The following is a 13,831-nucleotide window of genomic DNA, read 5'->3' on the forward strand; positions in this document are numbered from 1 at the left end:
CCCCAACCCTCCAAGGCTGCAATCCAAACCACTTCTGCATTCACCACCAGCAGGTGCCGGCGAACACTACGCAAGAGCATTGGGATGACGAACGAGAGGAGAGGGATAGGCGGATAAGGGGACTAGTTGGGGGATGAACACTTGAGGGAGGACTCACGGCAAAAGAAAACAACAAAGTGCAATTACACTTATACCCTTTCTTAAAGATGAAAAATTAAATTAAATTAGGAGTCAGATCCCCATTATATATTTTAGGTACTTGGTTCCTCATTTTAGGTACTTGATTCCTCATTTTTATATCTAGGTACTTCCAAACTTTTACATTGGTACGGTCCATGATTGAGTCAAATAGACGGCTATCTTTTTTACAGCCATTTTAAAAGAAATTCTAATTACAACCATTGTAAAGAAATTATAATAGAGAATTTGAGATTGTGTGCACAGTAACAATGCTGTTTTATTGCTTACGATTGACTCCTTGTCATGCACATTGTGGCTGCCCTAACACCACCAATCCACACCGATTCTGCAATACAATAAGACTTGAAGAAACAATGGCTTTATTTGCACTAATTTTCAGCTGCAAGAAAATATTTCTGAAACACACTTCTTGTATAATAGTTACAAACAGATCATACAACGAGCACAATGTGGAGATTCTGATAAACATTTTTGCAGCTTCATGACGCAAAGAATCCATACAAATCTGCAGCTACAAATCCTACGTTGTGCTCACTCCATCATTACGGGGAAAAACTGTCACGGAGCAAGTAATAATCTAAACTAAATCATCAGGCTAACGCACAGCTTCGCTAACAGCCTCTGCCGTCTTCGCTAGAGCATGCATGCACCGTCTCAGTCGTCAGTCATCCATAGGTGCAACAGCAAACCTTGGCATCTGCAGCGCCACCGCAGCGGTGAGCCTGTCCTTGGGGTCATACTGCAGCAGACCGTGCAGGACGTCGAAGCCCGCCGCCGACAGCCGCTCCTCGGGCACCTTCTCCCGCAGCTTGCTCGGCGCCCGGGCGTCAATGCCCAGCGGCATCAACGACACGTCGTCAGGGATCCCTAGCAGGTCGATGATGGCGATCAGCTGCTGGCACAGGTCCTCTTCCGGGAACAGCGACTGCCCCATGACGAGCTCCGCCATGATGCACCCGAGCGCCCACATATCCACGGGCGCGCCGCAGTCCTCGCGCAGAAGCACCTCGGGCGCGATGTACCCGACCGTGCCATCCACCTGCTGCTCGTCCGGCGGCGGCGCGGCGGCAGACCTGGCGAGGCCGAGGTCGCAGATCTTGAGCCGGCGGCCCTGCTCCCCGACGAGCACGTTCCCGGGCTTCAGGCGAGCAGCTGCGCCATCGCGCGGCGCGCCTCCGACTCGGTGAACGGGATCCCGCGGCGGTGGCGCGTGCCGATCACATCATGGAGGCTTGGCCCGACGTACTCCAGGACGAGGTGGAGGTCGTCGTTCATCCCGGAACCGCGCACGACCTCCAGGAGCCGCACCACGCCGGGGTTCCCGCGGCACGCCGCGAGCAGCGTGGCCTCGCGCAGCAGAAGCGCCGCGCCGCCGCCGTCGCGGCTGGATTTGATGGCGACCACCTCGCCGGTGCCGACGTGTCGCGCCCAAGGTTTTGGGATTCAAAAGTTAAAAAATTTCGGAGCCCACCAAACTGGGCGAATTTCGGAAAATTCGGAATGAATTTCAGTTAAGTTGACCAGTCAAATAATTTAAACTTTGACCGAAATCTTACCGAATTTGGACGAATTTGAACCGAAATTTTGACAAAAACATAAAATCAGATATTCTGAGGGAGATTGTTTAAGAAAAAATGATCAGAGCTAAGAAATAACAATAATACTACATGCACCATAGTCCAGTAACAACATTATAATAGTCTTTAGATTACACAGTCCATGTCCCATTGATCTCGATTTCTACTAATATTCTGCACAAGCGAACAGACTGCATGAGGCCTCCATGAGGAGGGCCTAGCCAAGCAAGACGACCTGATTTGGGATACGATTGAAAACAAAGAAGTGAGAGATCAGCACAAGTGCAGAGCACGATTAAAAACAAAGAAGCAACTACGTGCTACGGAATGAAGTGGATAGATGGACGGAAATGGGTGTGCGTGGAGTGCTTCTGCCTGAACCAGAGAGGAGAGGGGTGGATCTGGGAGGAGGATGACGGGATCTTGGCTTCCACGCGACAGCGCCTCTGCAGCTCCGCCTCCTGTTGGCCGCCGCCAGCAGGAAGAGGAGGCATGAAAGAAAATAAATTTGCTAGGGTTTCAAGATGCAGTTCAGGTTTTTATAGTGAGGATATGTAGCAGTGGGCTGGTGTGAAGTTTGGGCCGGGCCAAAAATTTAAATTAGGCCGAAATTTTTTGGCCGGTTTTATTTAATCTCGGGTCTTACCGAAATGGCCGAATTTCGGTGAAATTCGGCCCGAATCCCAAAACCTTGGTCGCGCCTTCGAGACGGCGCCGAACGCCCCCTCGCCTATCTTCCTCAGCCTCTGGTTGGATTCCACGCTGCCGAGCCGCGCCCCGTCGTCGTCACTTCCCCGGCGATCCGTCGGCGCTGGCGCATCTTCTCCGGCGAAGAGCGTGGTTGCTGCCGCGCAGCGTCGCCTTTCGGCGGCTAAGCATAAGCAGCCTCCCTCAGCACGCGAGGAAGGGCTCTTCTGGAAGACGGCCATGGAGGAGAGGCGAAGTAGCTAGGCTTCGCGTGTGCAGCCGGCGCAGTGGCAGCAGCACCGCAGGCACTGGCGGCGGCGACGGCGCGGCGAGACGTAGAAGCTCGTGGGGAAGAACGAATTCCAAGAAGCGGTGGCAGAGTCGGAGGTGGCACGGCATTATATATGGCGCACGGTCAGGGAGCCAGTTCCGGTTTGGTCTGGGACCACGGCGTCGGATTATCGGTTATTGGCTGCTTGGATCCAACGCGCGGAAAATCACGGGACGGAAACAAAAACGATCCGATCGGAGCTGACACCACGAAGGCACGTTGGTAATGTTTCACTTTCTTTTCTTTTCTTTATTATTATAGAAACAAAACGTAATAAGAAAAGAGAATTTTCTACATATCTATCACAGATTTTTGCAACAAAATTCTCTCGAATCCCCGAGGCACTGTAGTATTGATGTAACATTTTAGCTTCTTAGTTAATAGCATTGCATAAGTGGGAGGAGTAAAATGCACTACCAGTTCTCGAACTTGACTCGTAGTGTCATCTAGGTCTTCAAACTTTCAAAATGCACATTCAGCTCTATAAACTTACTAATTGTGTCACATGAAGTCCAAACTATCATTTTCAAGTTATAAAAGCGGAAGTATCTTATGCTAATGTGGTGCTTATACGTGACCCTAATTTTTTTAAATTAAACAACCCTGAACTAAACTTCCAAAAAGTATCCATTTTTCATGACGAGCTCTTCGGCGCAACTCGTAACTGAGTCACACCACATGCAACACAATATCTAGACAGGGCCCAAGATCTATTTTTGTATTGCGCTGATATGTACTATTGATATTAGGAAACATGCACATACCAGGGTACATTGGTCTAAGAATGCAATTGCAGGTGCCTCTCTAACATCAAACTTTGTGAACTGCACATGAATACCAATAGTCGAAGAGGGCTAATAGCACCCGTACAAGTGCCACAAGTCCAAACAAGAGGTCCAAGAGCCTTATGGTTAATGCATTTGTTGGAGCAGACATGTTATCGTCCATACAAATTTAGTTTTAGCTACGACAACTAGGGGCGGGGATTAGACACGCCCATAAAAATGCATTTTTACCTTCTCCTAAAAAAACATTTTGTAGTACTATCAGCAACAAAACATGACCCAACTTGATATTAATAAAATTTCTCTTTTTAAAAATAAAGTTGTACATTAATTATATTAATTTGCACTTCTGATAAGTAATTAGACTCATAGACCAATTTAACTGCTTGGCTAAAAATAAAATTCAAGGCCTCCTTTAATTTCACTCCCCGAGCCCCTTGGAAAGATACTCCATGTCTCGTTCATCACTACATTACTACATATATATGTCGGGAAGCCGATAGGCTACGCCTAGTGTAACAATTATCAATAGCGCTCATCTAAGAAACTTGCAACACTATACCACAGCCCCACATTGCCGTCAGATGTCGGTCGCTAAAAGTAGTATATCACCGTCAGACCATTAGTCGGTATAAGTGCACGTCAAACTGTCAGTCGCTATTTGAAGTTGTACCGACTGCATATCAGTCGGTATAGAAATTTAGATATTTCATTGAACTGTCCGTCGGGATATCCTAGCGATTCGGTCCAACTATTAGTCGGCACATATGTACTGGGCCTCCATGCTCAGCCAGCCCAGTCTCGGACGTAAATTTTGGCTATAGGTCCACCAGTCAGCAGACTCTGGTGAGGAGAAACCCTAGCTTATGCTTCCCTCCCTCTGCGTCTCTCCCAATTCTCGCCGCAGCGCGCCATTGATCTTCGCCTCTCCCAAATCGCCACCACGGGCTCGAGCCCTAATCGCCACCGCGTGCGCACGAGACCTCCAAAAGTGCCGGTGCCAATCCACCACCCTCCACTACCGTCGCACTCTCCATCTGCAAATCCTGCATCCCCGCCTCCACAGCCTCCACTGCCGCCGCCGCAATCGCCCACCTCCTCCGCGGAGGCCGCCGCCGCAATCCCCCACCTCCTCCGTGGAGGAGTTGTGTTCCCAGATCTGCAACATCCACCTTTTGTGGAGATGGGGGTCTCATATTCATAGCGAGAAGGGATCTTCTCTGCCGGCCCGGGGACACAAGGTCAGCTTCGTGCTGTTGCAGCTCGCAACCTCATCTAGATGTCTATGGCAGCTGGCAGGGGAGAGTGTGTGCAGCGGGAAGTAGGAGGTCATATATCATTACCACTAGACGCGCAGTGCAGTAGAAGATGCGTTGGAGTAGACTCGACCCAACGTAGTCGATCATCGAAGTAGAAGTAGTTGTTCACGTTACGAACGGATCGTCTCCTCCTCGGCGACCAGCCGTGCAACAGCAGCAGCGCCTCTACGGAGTCCATATTTGACCATGGAAACACTGTGCACTGATGTGACCGCGCTCAAGGCTGGAAGGGAGGGGCGGCCAGAGGAAGTGAAAGTTGACCATGGGAAGTGGGGCGACGGGTATGGCTGCTTGGATCAAATGCGCGGAAAATCGCGGGACAGAAACCGTTCCAACAACGGTGGAGGATGTCAGGACGGAGGTGACACACGAAGGCCGTTGGTAATGTTTCACTTTATTTTTTTAGGAACAAAAAAGTATTAGAAAAAGGGAATTTTCTGAATATCTATAAACAGAATTTTGCAACAAAATCTCTAGAGACAAATGTTATGCTCCGTTTACCTTTGCCAATTAATGAACACTTTAGCTTCTTGATATTGTGTAGTAATTTGCATTTGTGCTACCCCTTGTTTTTTGTTTTTGTTTTGGAGGCCACCTTCGGCTTCTGTAAGGGAAGGGCCGGCCTGACAGAGCTTCCCAATATGATAGAAGGCAGAACTCTGAAAAAGATCATATACAGTCTGGTGGGTCTTTGAAAAAACTGGAGAGTTCTCCACAGCATCATTATACAGAGAATTGACCTTCCCTGGATATACAAATACATGAACGGCGGAGATTATTATTTGGGCTGCTGAACATCCCCTGAAAATGAGAATCTTCTTGTGGCAGAAGTATTCAATCTGCAGAGCAGTTAAGAGAAATTGGCCGGGGGAGATAGGATGCAAGCTTTGTGGAAGACGTGCGCTAATCTACACATGCGCAACGTAAAATAGTGACATGTAGTGATGGGGAGATGTATTTGCATAGATGCCAAGTTCAAGTCTAAAATAAAAAATGATGTCGGAAAAGATAAACTAATTAATGTTTATGCAGCTCTTGATGACTGTTTAACGTTAGCTAGGCATATTACCTCAAACATTTTCATGGACTTTGATACTTGGTTCTATAGTTTGAGGTCCTAATTAACCACGAAGCTAGCTGCCATCTTTGCATGGTGCTCCTTTGAGAATTTGTAGTCCTTTGAAAGTAATCCACTGGTAGCCTAAGTGCAGTAGGGGAGCCAGGATTAAAATCTACCTAGCTATTCCAAACCTACCACTACTCATTTGTATTAAAAAAAAGAAAAAGTCTAAATTACTCCACCAACTATAGTCAAAGTCTGGATAATCCCCTAAACTATCATTTGGTTCATTTTACGCCTAAACTATGTCATTTAGTTCAAATTACCGTCTAATACAATTTGTTTTTTTTTATTTCTCCATACATAGGTGGAGTTTTAAGTTGAAATTTTACAAGATGATAGTACATATCATAACACATGTTAGAAAAAATACATCATCATTTTTTATCATTATTTAAATATGTTAATTAAATTAATCATTGAAGTTCAAAATTATATTAAAAATAGTGATGAAAAAGTATAGCAAATTTTTTAATATGCATTGTGATGTCCACTACTACCCTACAAAATTTGAAATTAAAATTTGACTTGTCTACGGAGAAACAAAAAGACAAATTGTATTATGGGGTAAAATGAACTAAATGGCATACTTTAGGGGGTAAATTGAACCAAGTTATAGTTTATGGGGTTATTCAGATTTTGGCTATACATGAAGGGAGTAAATTGGATTTTTTTTCCTAAAAAAACATAATCATCGAATATGCATAAATTTACAATAGAGTAAAATGCACTGGGGTCCTTAAACTAGTTGACATGTTCTGTTTAGGTCCATAAACTCCGAAAGTGCATTTCTGGGTCCCTAAACTTTTTAAGTCGTTCACCGTAGGTCCATACGCATCCATGTGGGCAGCTAGCGCTGATGTGGCATGCTGACTAGGCGCTCTCTCTCTTTCTCTCTCTCTTTCTCTCTCTCTCCCCGTTCTCCCCCTGCACCGCGCTCCTCTCCCCCCTGCGCCGCCAGCGAGGCGAGCCGCGGCGGAGGGACCGGAGCCCCGGCGAAGTGAGCCGCGGCGGAGGGGCCGGAGCCCCGGCGAGGTGAGGCTGGCGGCGGAGGGGCCCTCCTGCCCGACGCCCCGGCGACCACGTACTCCTCTACCTCGCCGGCGCGGAGCTGCGGCGGGCGAGCAAGGCCATGGCGGATCTGCGCGCGGCGGAGCTCGGCCGGCCATGGCGGATCGGCGCGCTGTCGGATCCGGCTCCCCCTCTCCGGCCGGCGTGCTTCGGCGGCGGCGGGCCGACGCGCGGCAGGTCGGAGCGGCGGAGCGGGCCAGGACGGTCGGCCGCGCGCGGGGCAACGTCGCAGGCGGCGGCGGGGAGCTCCCTGGGTTCCAGTCCGCGGTAGAGGCCCCTTCTAGGCGGCCCTCGCGCAGCGTGCCCTGCGGCTCCGCACGACGCGGCGGAGGAGAGCGGCCCCTGAGCGGCGTGGATGGCGGGCCTTGTCGCGGCGTCCTCGTGGATCTGCGGCTGTGGCTGCGGCGGCGGCGCGCAGCTGCGGCGGCGGCACTGGCGTGTAGGGCGGCTGCCCCTCCTCCCTCCCCTGCATGTGGTGCGGCCTGCCTGCGCGCGGCGGCGCGGCCCTCCTCCTCCTCGCGGGTGCCCCTGGAGGTCGTCGCCGCCCGCTGCCTTCTCACCGCCGGCTTCCCCTGCTCCCTCCATCGCCGAGCTGCGTCGCCCTATCCCCTGCATCCCCCGCTGGCGAATCTGGGCGGCCGTGGCGAGCCAAGGCAGAGCGGCCGCGGCGGACGTGCTTCCCTCCCCTGTGGCGGCGGAGTGTGGCGGGGCGGCGGCGGAGTGCGGCGAGCGAGCCGAGCATGGGCGCGGGGCACGGAGGCCGACGCGGGGCAGAGGAGGGAGGGAGCAGAGGAGGGGTGGTGGCACGGAAGGACACCGGAGGAGGGGATGGGGAGGAAGAGAGAGAGAGGCGGTCCACGTTGGATCTGAGTCCATCTTGGATCCGAGTTGGCCGTCCACGTAGACGGTCGGAGGCGTTTTGGATCTCAAGTGACTCACTTAAATAGATTCTGGACCTAAAAATGCATTTTCAAAGTTCATGGACCTGAATAGAACGGCTCAACTAGTTTAAGGACCCGCAGTGCATTTTACTCTTTACAATATATCAGCTCATGAGTCGCAACTGTATGGAAATATTAGGCATTGGTAAGTAGATGATTAGATGAACATACTGTACAAGCACCGAGTGCGGGGAGCTATCCGAGGATGATTCATCCTCCGATGTTTCAAGGCTTGTAAGCGCTTCACGATTGCTTTATCATCAAGTCTGATGTTTCTGCTCTCCGTCCGTGAAGGCATGCAGCGCTAATGGAGGGGCGGGCAAGAAGGGGAGACCGAGTTGGCTGTGGACGTCTGGCGTCGAAACTAGCGATGAGCGTTGTCGGAGGGGCGAGGGCAACGACGCCTCTGTCCGTCAAACTTCAGGCAGTGTGATGACCTCAGGTGCATTTTACTCATTTGAAAAAAAAATATTTAAGTAAGGCCATCCTTAGGGAAGTGTAAATTGCGGCCATTAAGCTCACTCGACCAAGTCGATACAGTCATTTAACCACACATTTGTAGATGAAAATAATTATGTTTGATCGTGGCTGGAACAGAGTTTTTGTTTCCTTTTTTTGCAAAATGGATTCTTAGATCATGACGTGTGTTCTTTAAGTTTTGTGAATGGTAATTAATAAAAGAACGGAAAGAGGACATATACTGAAAGAGATGGCTGCTGTCATATTTTTTTGTGTGGAAATTTTAGCTGATCAGGTAGAAAGTGTCGACAACCACTTTTAAATTTTGATCCCTGCAGTCATTCCATCTACTATTTATATATGTCAAGCCATTCAAATTCAGTGACGTGCTATACATGGACTTGCATGGCTGCATGCACCTCCAGACAATTGCTGTCACGTATTTGGTATTTCGATTTGATTTGAAAGAAAAAAACCGACCCAATGCAATGAAGCTACAAGCTAGGGCACTCCTGATCGATCATCCTCAGCTCAGAGTCAGAGCCGGCCGTCGAGGTCGAGGAACTCGTCGGGGTCCATCAACGGCGCCCCGTTGTCGTCATCGTGCACGGCTACCCCACGGACGGCGGCACTCCCCGTCACCGCAGCAGCTGGTACAAGTAGAGGCTGCTGTGGAGGAGGAGGAGAAAGAGACGGCATCATCATCAGCTGCGTTCCCTGCGCCGGCGGCGCGGCGCGCGCGTACACGGCGAGCTGCGCCCGCGTCGTGGCGAGCTCGTGCTGCACGGCGCGGATCTCCTGCTGCAGGCGGTCAATGACCCCCGTGCAGCCGTACACCGGGTCCTGCACCCGCCACCGCGCCTCCGTCGCCATCGTGTCCGCCGCCCGCCGCCGCTCCTGCACCGGCAGGCCCTGCACAAGCACAGCAGCAGCGCACAGAAATGGCGCCCGCACATTCCGTTAAGCTACCTAGCTCTCTCTCATGACACGATGATCAACTAGAAGTAGACAAGTAGTAGCTAGCCAATGACTACCTGGAGCAGCCTGGTGACGTTGCTGGTGCCGAAGACGGCGTGCACGTCGGCGTACCGCCGGGGCTGCGACGCCGGGAAGTAGGGCGCGAGCACGCAGTCGGGGGCGCACCGCCGCCGCAGGTACTTGCACGCGGCGCACCTCCGCGGGTTGTTGCTCCCGCCGCCGTAGTCCAGCTGCTGCTGCTGGTGCTCCACTGCTTCTTCTTCCATATTGCCGCCGGCGGAGGACGACATGATCGAGGATCGGACCTAGCGCAGATCGCGAAGGATCTCGCCGCCAGGGGTTGCTAAGATCTCTGCGGATCTACGTGAAGATTTGGAGGAGATACGGGCGATCTCGCGGCTATATATGCTCGCCGCCGGCCGGCTCGTGGCCGGGAATGGGAAGCTCAACGGCTACGCGTGCTGCCAATTCAGGAGGGCGCTCAAATGGGAAAGCTCAACGGCCAACTCTTCGAAAACCGAAACGACTCTCCATTACATGGGCCTAAAAGATTGGTTAGGCCTCGGCCCGGGTGCTTTTCTACGTCAGATTAAGAGCACATCGTTGGCCCGGTAAGTCTTGTTTTTACTTATCCCACCTTTGGTTGCAGATTGTTCTTTTTTTCCTCGCCGTGGCTGGAAAGATAGGCTGGCAGGTGGGCCCCCGAGCCAGGCTGCTAGTCAGGTGAGCGTGCGGCCAGTCAGTCCTCCTCGCCCAGCTCGCCCGCCGTAAGAATGCCGAATTTTGGTTCGCTCGCCAGGTGAGCGTGTGGCCGGGCGCGGGTTTGATTCCTGGGAATCGCAACCCGCGTGTCTCACCGGATAGTGCGTGCCTCACCGGGTACCGAGGTGGTGCGTGTGTGTGCGTGTGAGATGATATGTGTAAATCTTGGTATGACGCGTTCTGAGACTTCTCAGTCAGTCTCGTCTACGCGAAGTCCGGTCAGCATGGATACCCAAAATTTTTATATGACTCTCCAATGTTCCTAAGTGTTTAAAAATATATATATTTTGGCCAAACAAGATAAGATAGATTATCAACGCTGCTTTCCTCTCACTCTCTCTCTCCTGGCCCACACCTTATCCCCATCTCTCTCTACTCTCTCTCTCCCCTAAATGCATAGTGCTACGTACTGTAAAGAAATTTCTTATCTAATCCACACACACTTGCCCACACACCAAACCCAGATATACAACTCACACCAGATTAGCACTCGCCATTAGCAAAAAAGAAACAGTTTGGCGTACAGGCATAGGATGCTCCATGCCTCCATCAGCAGGCTCGCCGCGGGAAACGAAGCGAGGCCGGCGGCCGCGATCTGGGGGATCCTCCCGGCTTTCCTTCGCTCACGCGTTGTGGAAAAACAACTCTTTTACGTGGTGGCTCGCTGTTGCGAGGTCGATCTCTTTTTTAGCTTCTGCTTTTGTGGAAATGAAGCTACCTGCCATGTTCCATTTATGAAGCTTGCTTGTTTGATTGGTACTACTGTATATGCTTGGCAGCTTGGGGCCTTCTTTTCGAGCGAAAGCTACCTCCTGAGAAAAGAACCCTTTCCAGCTTTCCTCGTGCTCCATGCTTAGTTTCGTCGTTGCCTCGTGCATTTCATTTGTTTAAATTCAGCTGATTAGCTAAATTATTATGGTATAATAAAGGGAAAAAAGTTTTTTTTTCCTCCCAACAACTGGATGGATGGTGCATTGGTGCTACTAATACGGATGGCTGAGATCAGGCCATCAGATTAGGCCTAGGACTCATCACCCACCGTTTGTCTGCTCCCACAAGGCCACACAACCCACACACCACCAAGGCACCAACAGCATCATCAGCTACAGGAGAGGAGCGAACCACTCATCGCCATCATCCCTTGAAATATTCTGTTTTGCTCAGCAAGCATGATTGCTCGCTCCTAACGACAAGGCGAGCAAGCAAACATCATGCCGCTTGTTCTGCAGAATCTTGGTGCTGGTTCAGAGCAATGTTCATGCGAGATTCGATCAGCAACGAGGGCTCATCGGCATTCAACAGCCGGACTGGCAACAAACAAGCACAAGGAATGGAGTTTCTTCTTATATATATATCTCGATTTTATAGTAGTAGTGGCAGTGGCACCAGTAGCAGTAACAACATCTCTCACGCCTAAAGATCAAGAGAGGAGGAGGAAGAAGAAGCTGCTCCAATCTTAGCTGCTAGTTGTAGTCGTAGCCCGCGTTCTGGAGGTCGGTCATGGAGAAGGACCTCGGGGACCTAAACGAGCTCGCGTGCGGGTTCCTCCCCATCTGGCCGCCGGTGGCGTGCACGCTCAGCCGCGGGGACGGGAACGTCGGCGGCCTCCTGCTCCTCAGCCCGGTGCCCGGCAGCTGATCCCCCTCGTCGTCGTCGTCGTCGTCCGCGCCCTCCTCGTCGTCCTCCTCCACGACGGCGTGGTCGGGGGCGAGGAGCGGCGGGAGGTACGCCGTGGCCAGCGCGCTGCACGACGCGCGCCGCCGGTTCCACGCCGCCAGCACGCGGCGGCGCTTGTTGAACGGGTTCTCCGGCTTGGCGATCTCCTTGGCGGCCGCCGTCGCCGCGGCCTCCGCCAGGCTCGTGAACGACTTGGACTTGCCCGCGTAGAAGTTGGAGAGACCACGCCTGCGGGTTCACCCATCACACGCAGATTCAGTCTTCAGTCAGGTCAGTTCACAGTTCGAGCAAAAGGAATTCGGTCGATCGAGGTAGCTCGGCATGGCATCAAAAATTCGGAGCGATGCATTGCTTGCTAATACAAAAGGAGTATTGGATTTGTAGCTGACACACCAAATCCATAAGCTTTATCAGTACGAACATAGCAACAAGATGCTAAGTTTGACCACGGATGGTGCAACCTAGGATGGGGAAAAAACACTTTTTTTCAGGCTAACACTATCATTAATGGGATCTAAACCTTGATAATTCCACTAGAAGAACAGTAACCGCTCAAAATAGACTTTTAAGATAAAAAAATCGATTTTATCCGTCAGCAACTGTAGGAGCAGCCATTTCTAGCTTTCTCTACTAGTGAAGGTAACAGAATCAGTGAGTAGATCAAGACGAAAGAGGAAGGGGATTAGCAGCTTACTTGATGGGCAGGGCATCCTCCAAGGACTCGAGCGTGCCGAGGCCCATCATGCCGAGCCCCTCCGCCTTGCTCTCCACCTCCTCGTCCCCGTCGTCCTCCTTGTCCGACGCCGAGTTCTCCCCGATGGACGAGCTGTCCGATGACGCCGCCCCGATCGACGAGCTCTCAGACAGTACCACCTCCTCCTCTTCTTCTTCTTCTTCTTCTTCTTCTTCTTCTTCCTCCCTCCTCCTCACCGCCGCCTCACCAACCCCCTGCTCCTCCTCCTCCTCTTCCTCATCCTCATCCTCCGCAAAGAATCCATTAGTATTCCTCCTCCTCCTCCTGTCCGCGTCCTCCGGATCCGGCTTCCCCTTCTCCGAGCCCCGGAAGCCGCCGTGCGCCGGCGGGATCCCCGCCGCCACCGCCGTGGACATAACCGCAACCAACCAACACAGTAATCAAATCAACCAACCAGCCCACCCGCCAAGGGTCCGGCGAATCTCGGACTCCGGCGCCCCGGATCGATCGGCGGCAGGAAGAAGCGACGCCGCGCGGAACCAGGCTGGTAGCACAGGACAAGAAATCTCGGTGCGCGAGCGAGCGAGAGGGAGAGAGAGAGATGGGGAGGGAAGGGAAAGGGGACAGGATAAGGAGCTGGACCTGACCACCGAGGTGAATTCTATACTCGCCGGATGAGAGAGAGAGAGACCGGCGGTGAGGTGCAATGCACCTAGTCCAGGCGGTCGCGCGGGCCTGACGCGGCTGCGTGCGGTGGGGCGATGAGGTGGCGCGTCCCTGTCGGCCCCGCCGCCGCTGCCGCGCGGGCCCCGCACCGGTGGTGGGCGGGGCGAACCGGCCCGGCACGGCCCCGTGGGCTCGGCCCAGGGGAAAGGCGAGATGGACCGGTGCGCCAGGTGGAGCCCGAGCCAGCATTAAATTCGAAAGTTTTCTACTTGTGGCACATGCTCCGTATATGGCACGGTGTGGCCCACCCGCCCGCGAAACGACAAGTAGGAATACGATGTACAGTACGAGCCGCGCCGTATCAGTACGTGGTTCGAGTACAGTACGCGTGACGTGGCTGGTCCACTGCGTCCGTGGCTGTGGCGAGCCCGGGAGGACGTGTGCGGTGGTGGCGTGCGACCTGACGAGGGAGGGAGGAGAGGAGACAGCGACGGCGGGGGCAGGTTTCCGGACGCCTGGCCGGCGCTCGGATTCCCCGGTTTCCATCCATCGCCGCCGTTTGC

General features: G+C 52.5%; 3 protein-coding genes across 3 annotated transcripts; all 3 read right to left on the reverse strand.

Annotated features, from left to right (window-relative positions):
* Positions 1-862: 862 nt before the first annotated feature.
* On the reverse strand, positions 863-2,707 carry LOC120678260 (putative cyclin-dependent kinase F-2). The gene is made up of 3 exons (XM_039959399.1): positions 2,480-2,707; positions 1,360-1,605; positions 863-1,312 (listed from the first exon to the last, which is right to left on the reverse strand). The coding sequence occupies exons 1-3, from the start codon at positions 2,705-2,707 to the stop codon at positions 863-865; spliced, it is 924 nt and encodes a 307-aa protein (XP_039815333.1).
* A 6,321-nt stretch (positions 2,708-9,028) lies between these two features.
* LOC120678261 (LOB domain-containing protein 24-like) lies at positions 9,029-9,759 on the reverse strand. Its single transcript, XM_039959400.1, has 2 exons — positions 9,526-9,759; positions 9,029-9,403 (listed from the first exon to the last, which is right to left on the reverse strand). The coding sequence occupies exons 1-2, from the start codon at positions 9,757-9,759 to the stop codon at positions 9,029-9,031; spliced, it is 609 nt and encodes a 202-aa protein (XP_039815334.1).
* A 1,788-nt stretch (positions 9,760-11,547) lies between these two features.
* Positions 11,548-13,254, reverse strand: LOC120679279 (histone H3.v1-like). Its single transcript, XM_039960823.1, has 2 exons — positions 12,603-13,254; positions 11,548-12,136 (listed from the first exon to the last, which is right to left on the reverse strand). Exons 1-2 carry the CDS (start codon positions 13,016-13,018, stop codon positions 11,695-11,697), a joined length of 858 nt encoding a protein of 285 aa, XP_039816757.1. The 5' UTR covers positions 13,019-13,254; the 3' UTR covers positions 11,548-11,694.
* Between the last annotated feature and the right edge of the window lie 577 nt (positions 13,255-13,831).

Source organism: Panicum virgatum, chromosome 6N, assembly GCF_016808335.1.
Source record: "Panicum virgatum strain AP13 chromosome 6N, P.virgatum_v5, whole genome shotgun sequence".
In the NCBI taxonomy this organism is placed as follows: Eukaryota; Viridiplantae; Streptophyta; class Magnoliopsida; order Poales; family Poaceae; genus Panicum; species Panicum virgatum.

Excerpts from the sequence above, each read along its gene's own strand:
- LOC120678261 (XM_039959400.1), bottom strand. The coding sequence starts at position 9,759 with ATGTCGTCCTCCGCCGGCGGCAATATGGAAGAAGAAGCAGTGGAGCAC. Across the intron at positions 9,404-9,525 it reads ACGTCACCAGGCTGCTCCAG|GGCCTGCCGGTGCAGGAGCG; the intron begins GTAGTCATTGGC and ends GTGCTTGTGCAG.
- LOC120679279 (XM_039960823.1), bottom strand. The coding sequence starts at position 13,018 with ATGTCCACGGCGGTGGCGGCGGGGATCCCGCCGGCGCACGGCGGCTTC. Across the intron at positions 12,137-12,602 it reads GAGGATGCCCTGCCCATCAA|GCGTGGTCTCTCCAACTTCT; the intron begins GTAAGCTGCTAA and ends GTGAACCCGCAG.
- LOC120678260 (XM_039959399.1), bottom strand. The coding sequence starts at position 2,707 with ATGGCCGTCTTCCAGAAGAGCCCTTCCTCGCGTGCTGAGGGAGGCTGC. Across the intron at positions 1,606-2,479 it reads CGTTCGGCGCCGTCTCGAAG|GTGGTCGCCATCAAATCCAG; the intron begins GCGCGACCAAGG and ends GGCACCGGCGAG. Across the intron at positions 1,313-1,359 it reads CGGAGGCGCGCCGCGCGATG|GGCCGCCGGCTCAAGATCTG; the intron begins GCGCAGCTGCTC and ends GTCGGGGAGCAG.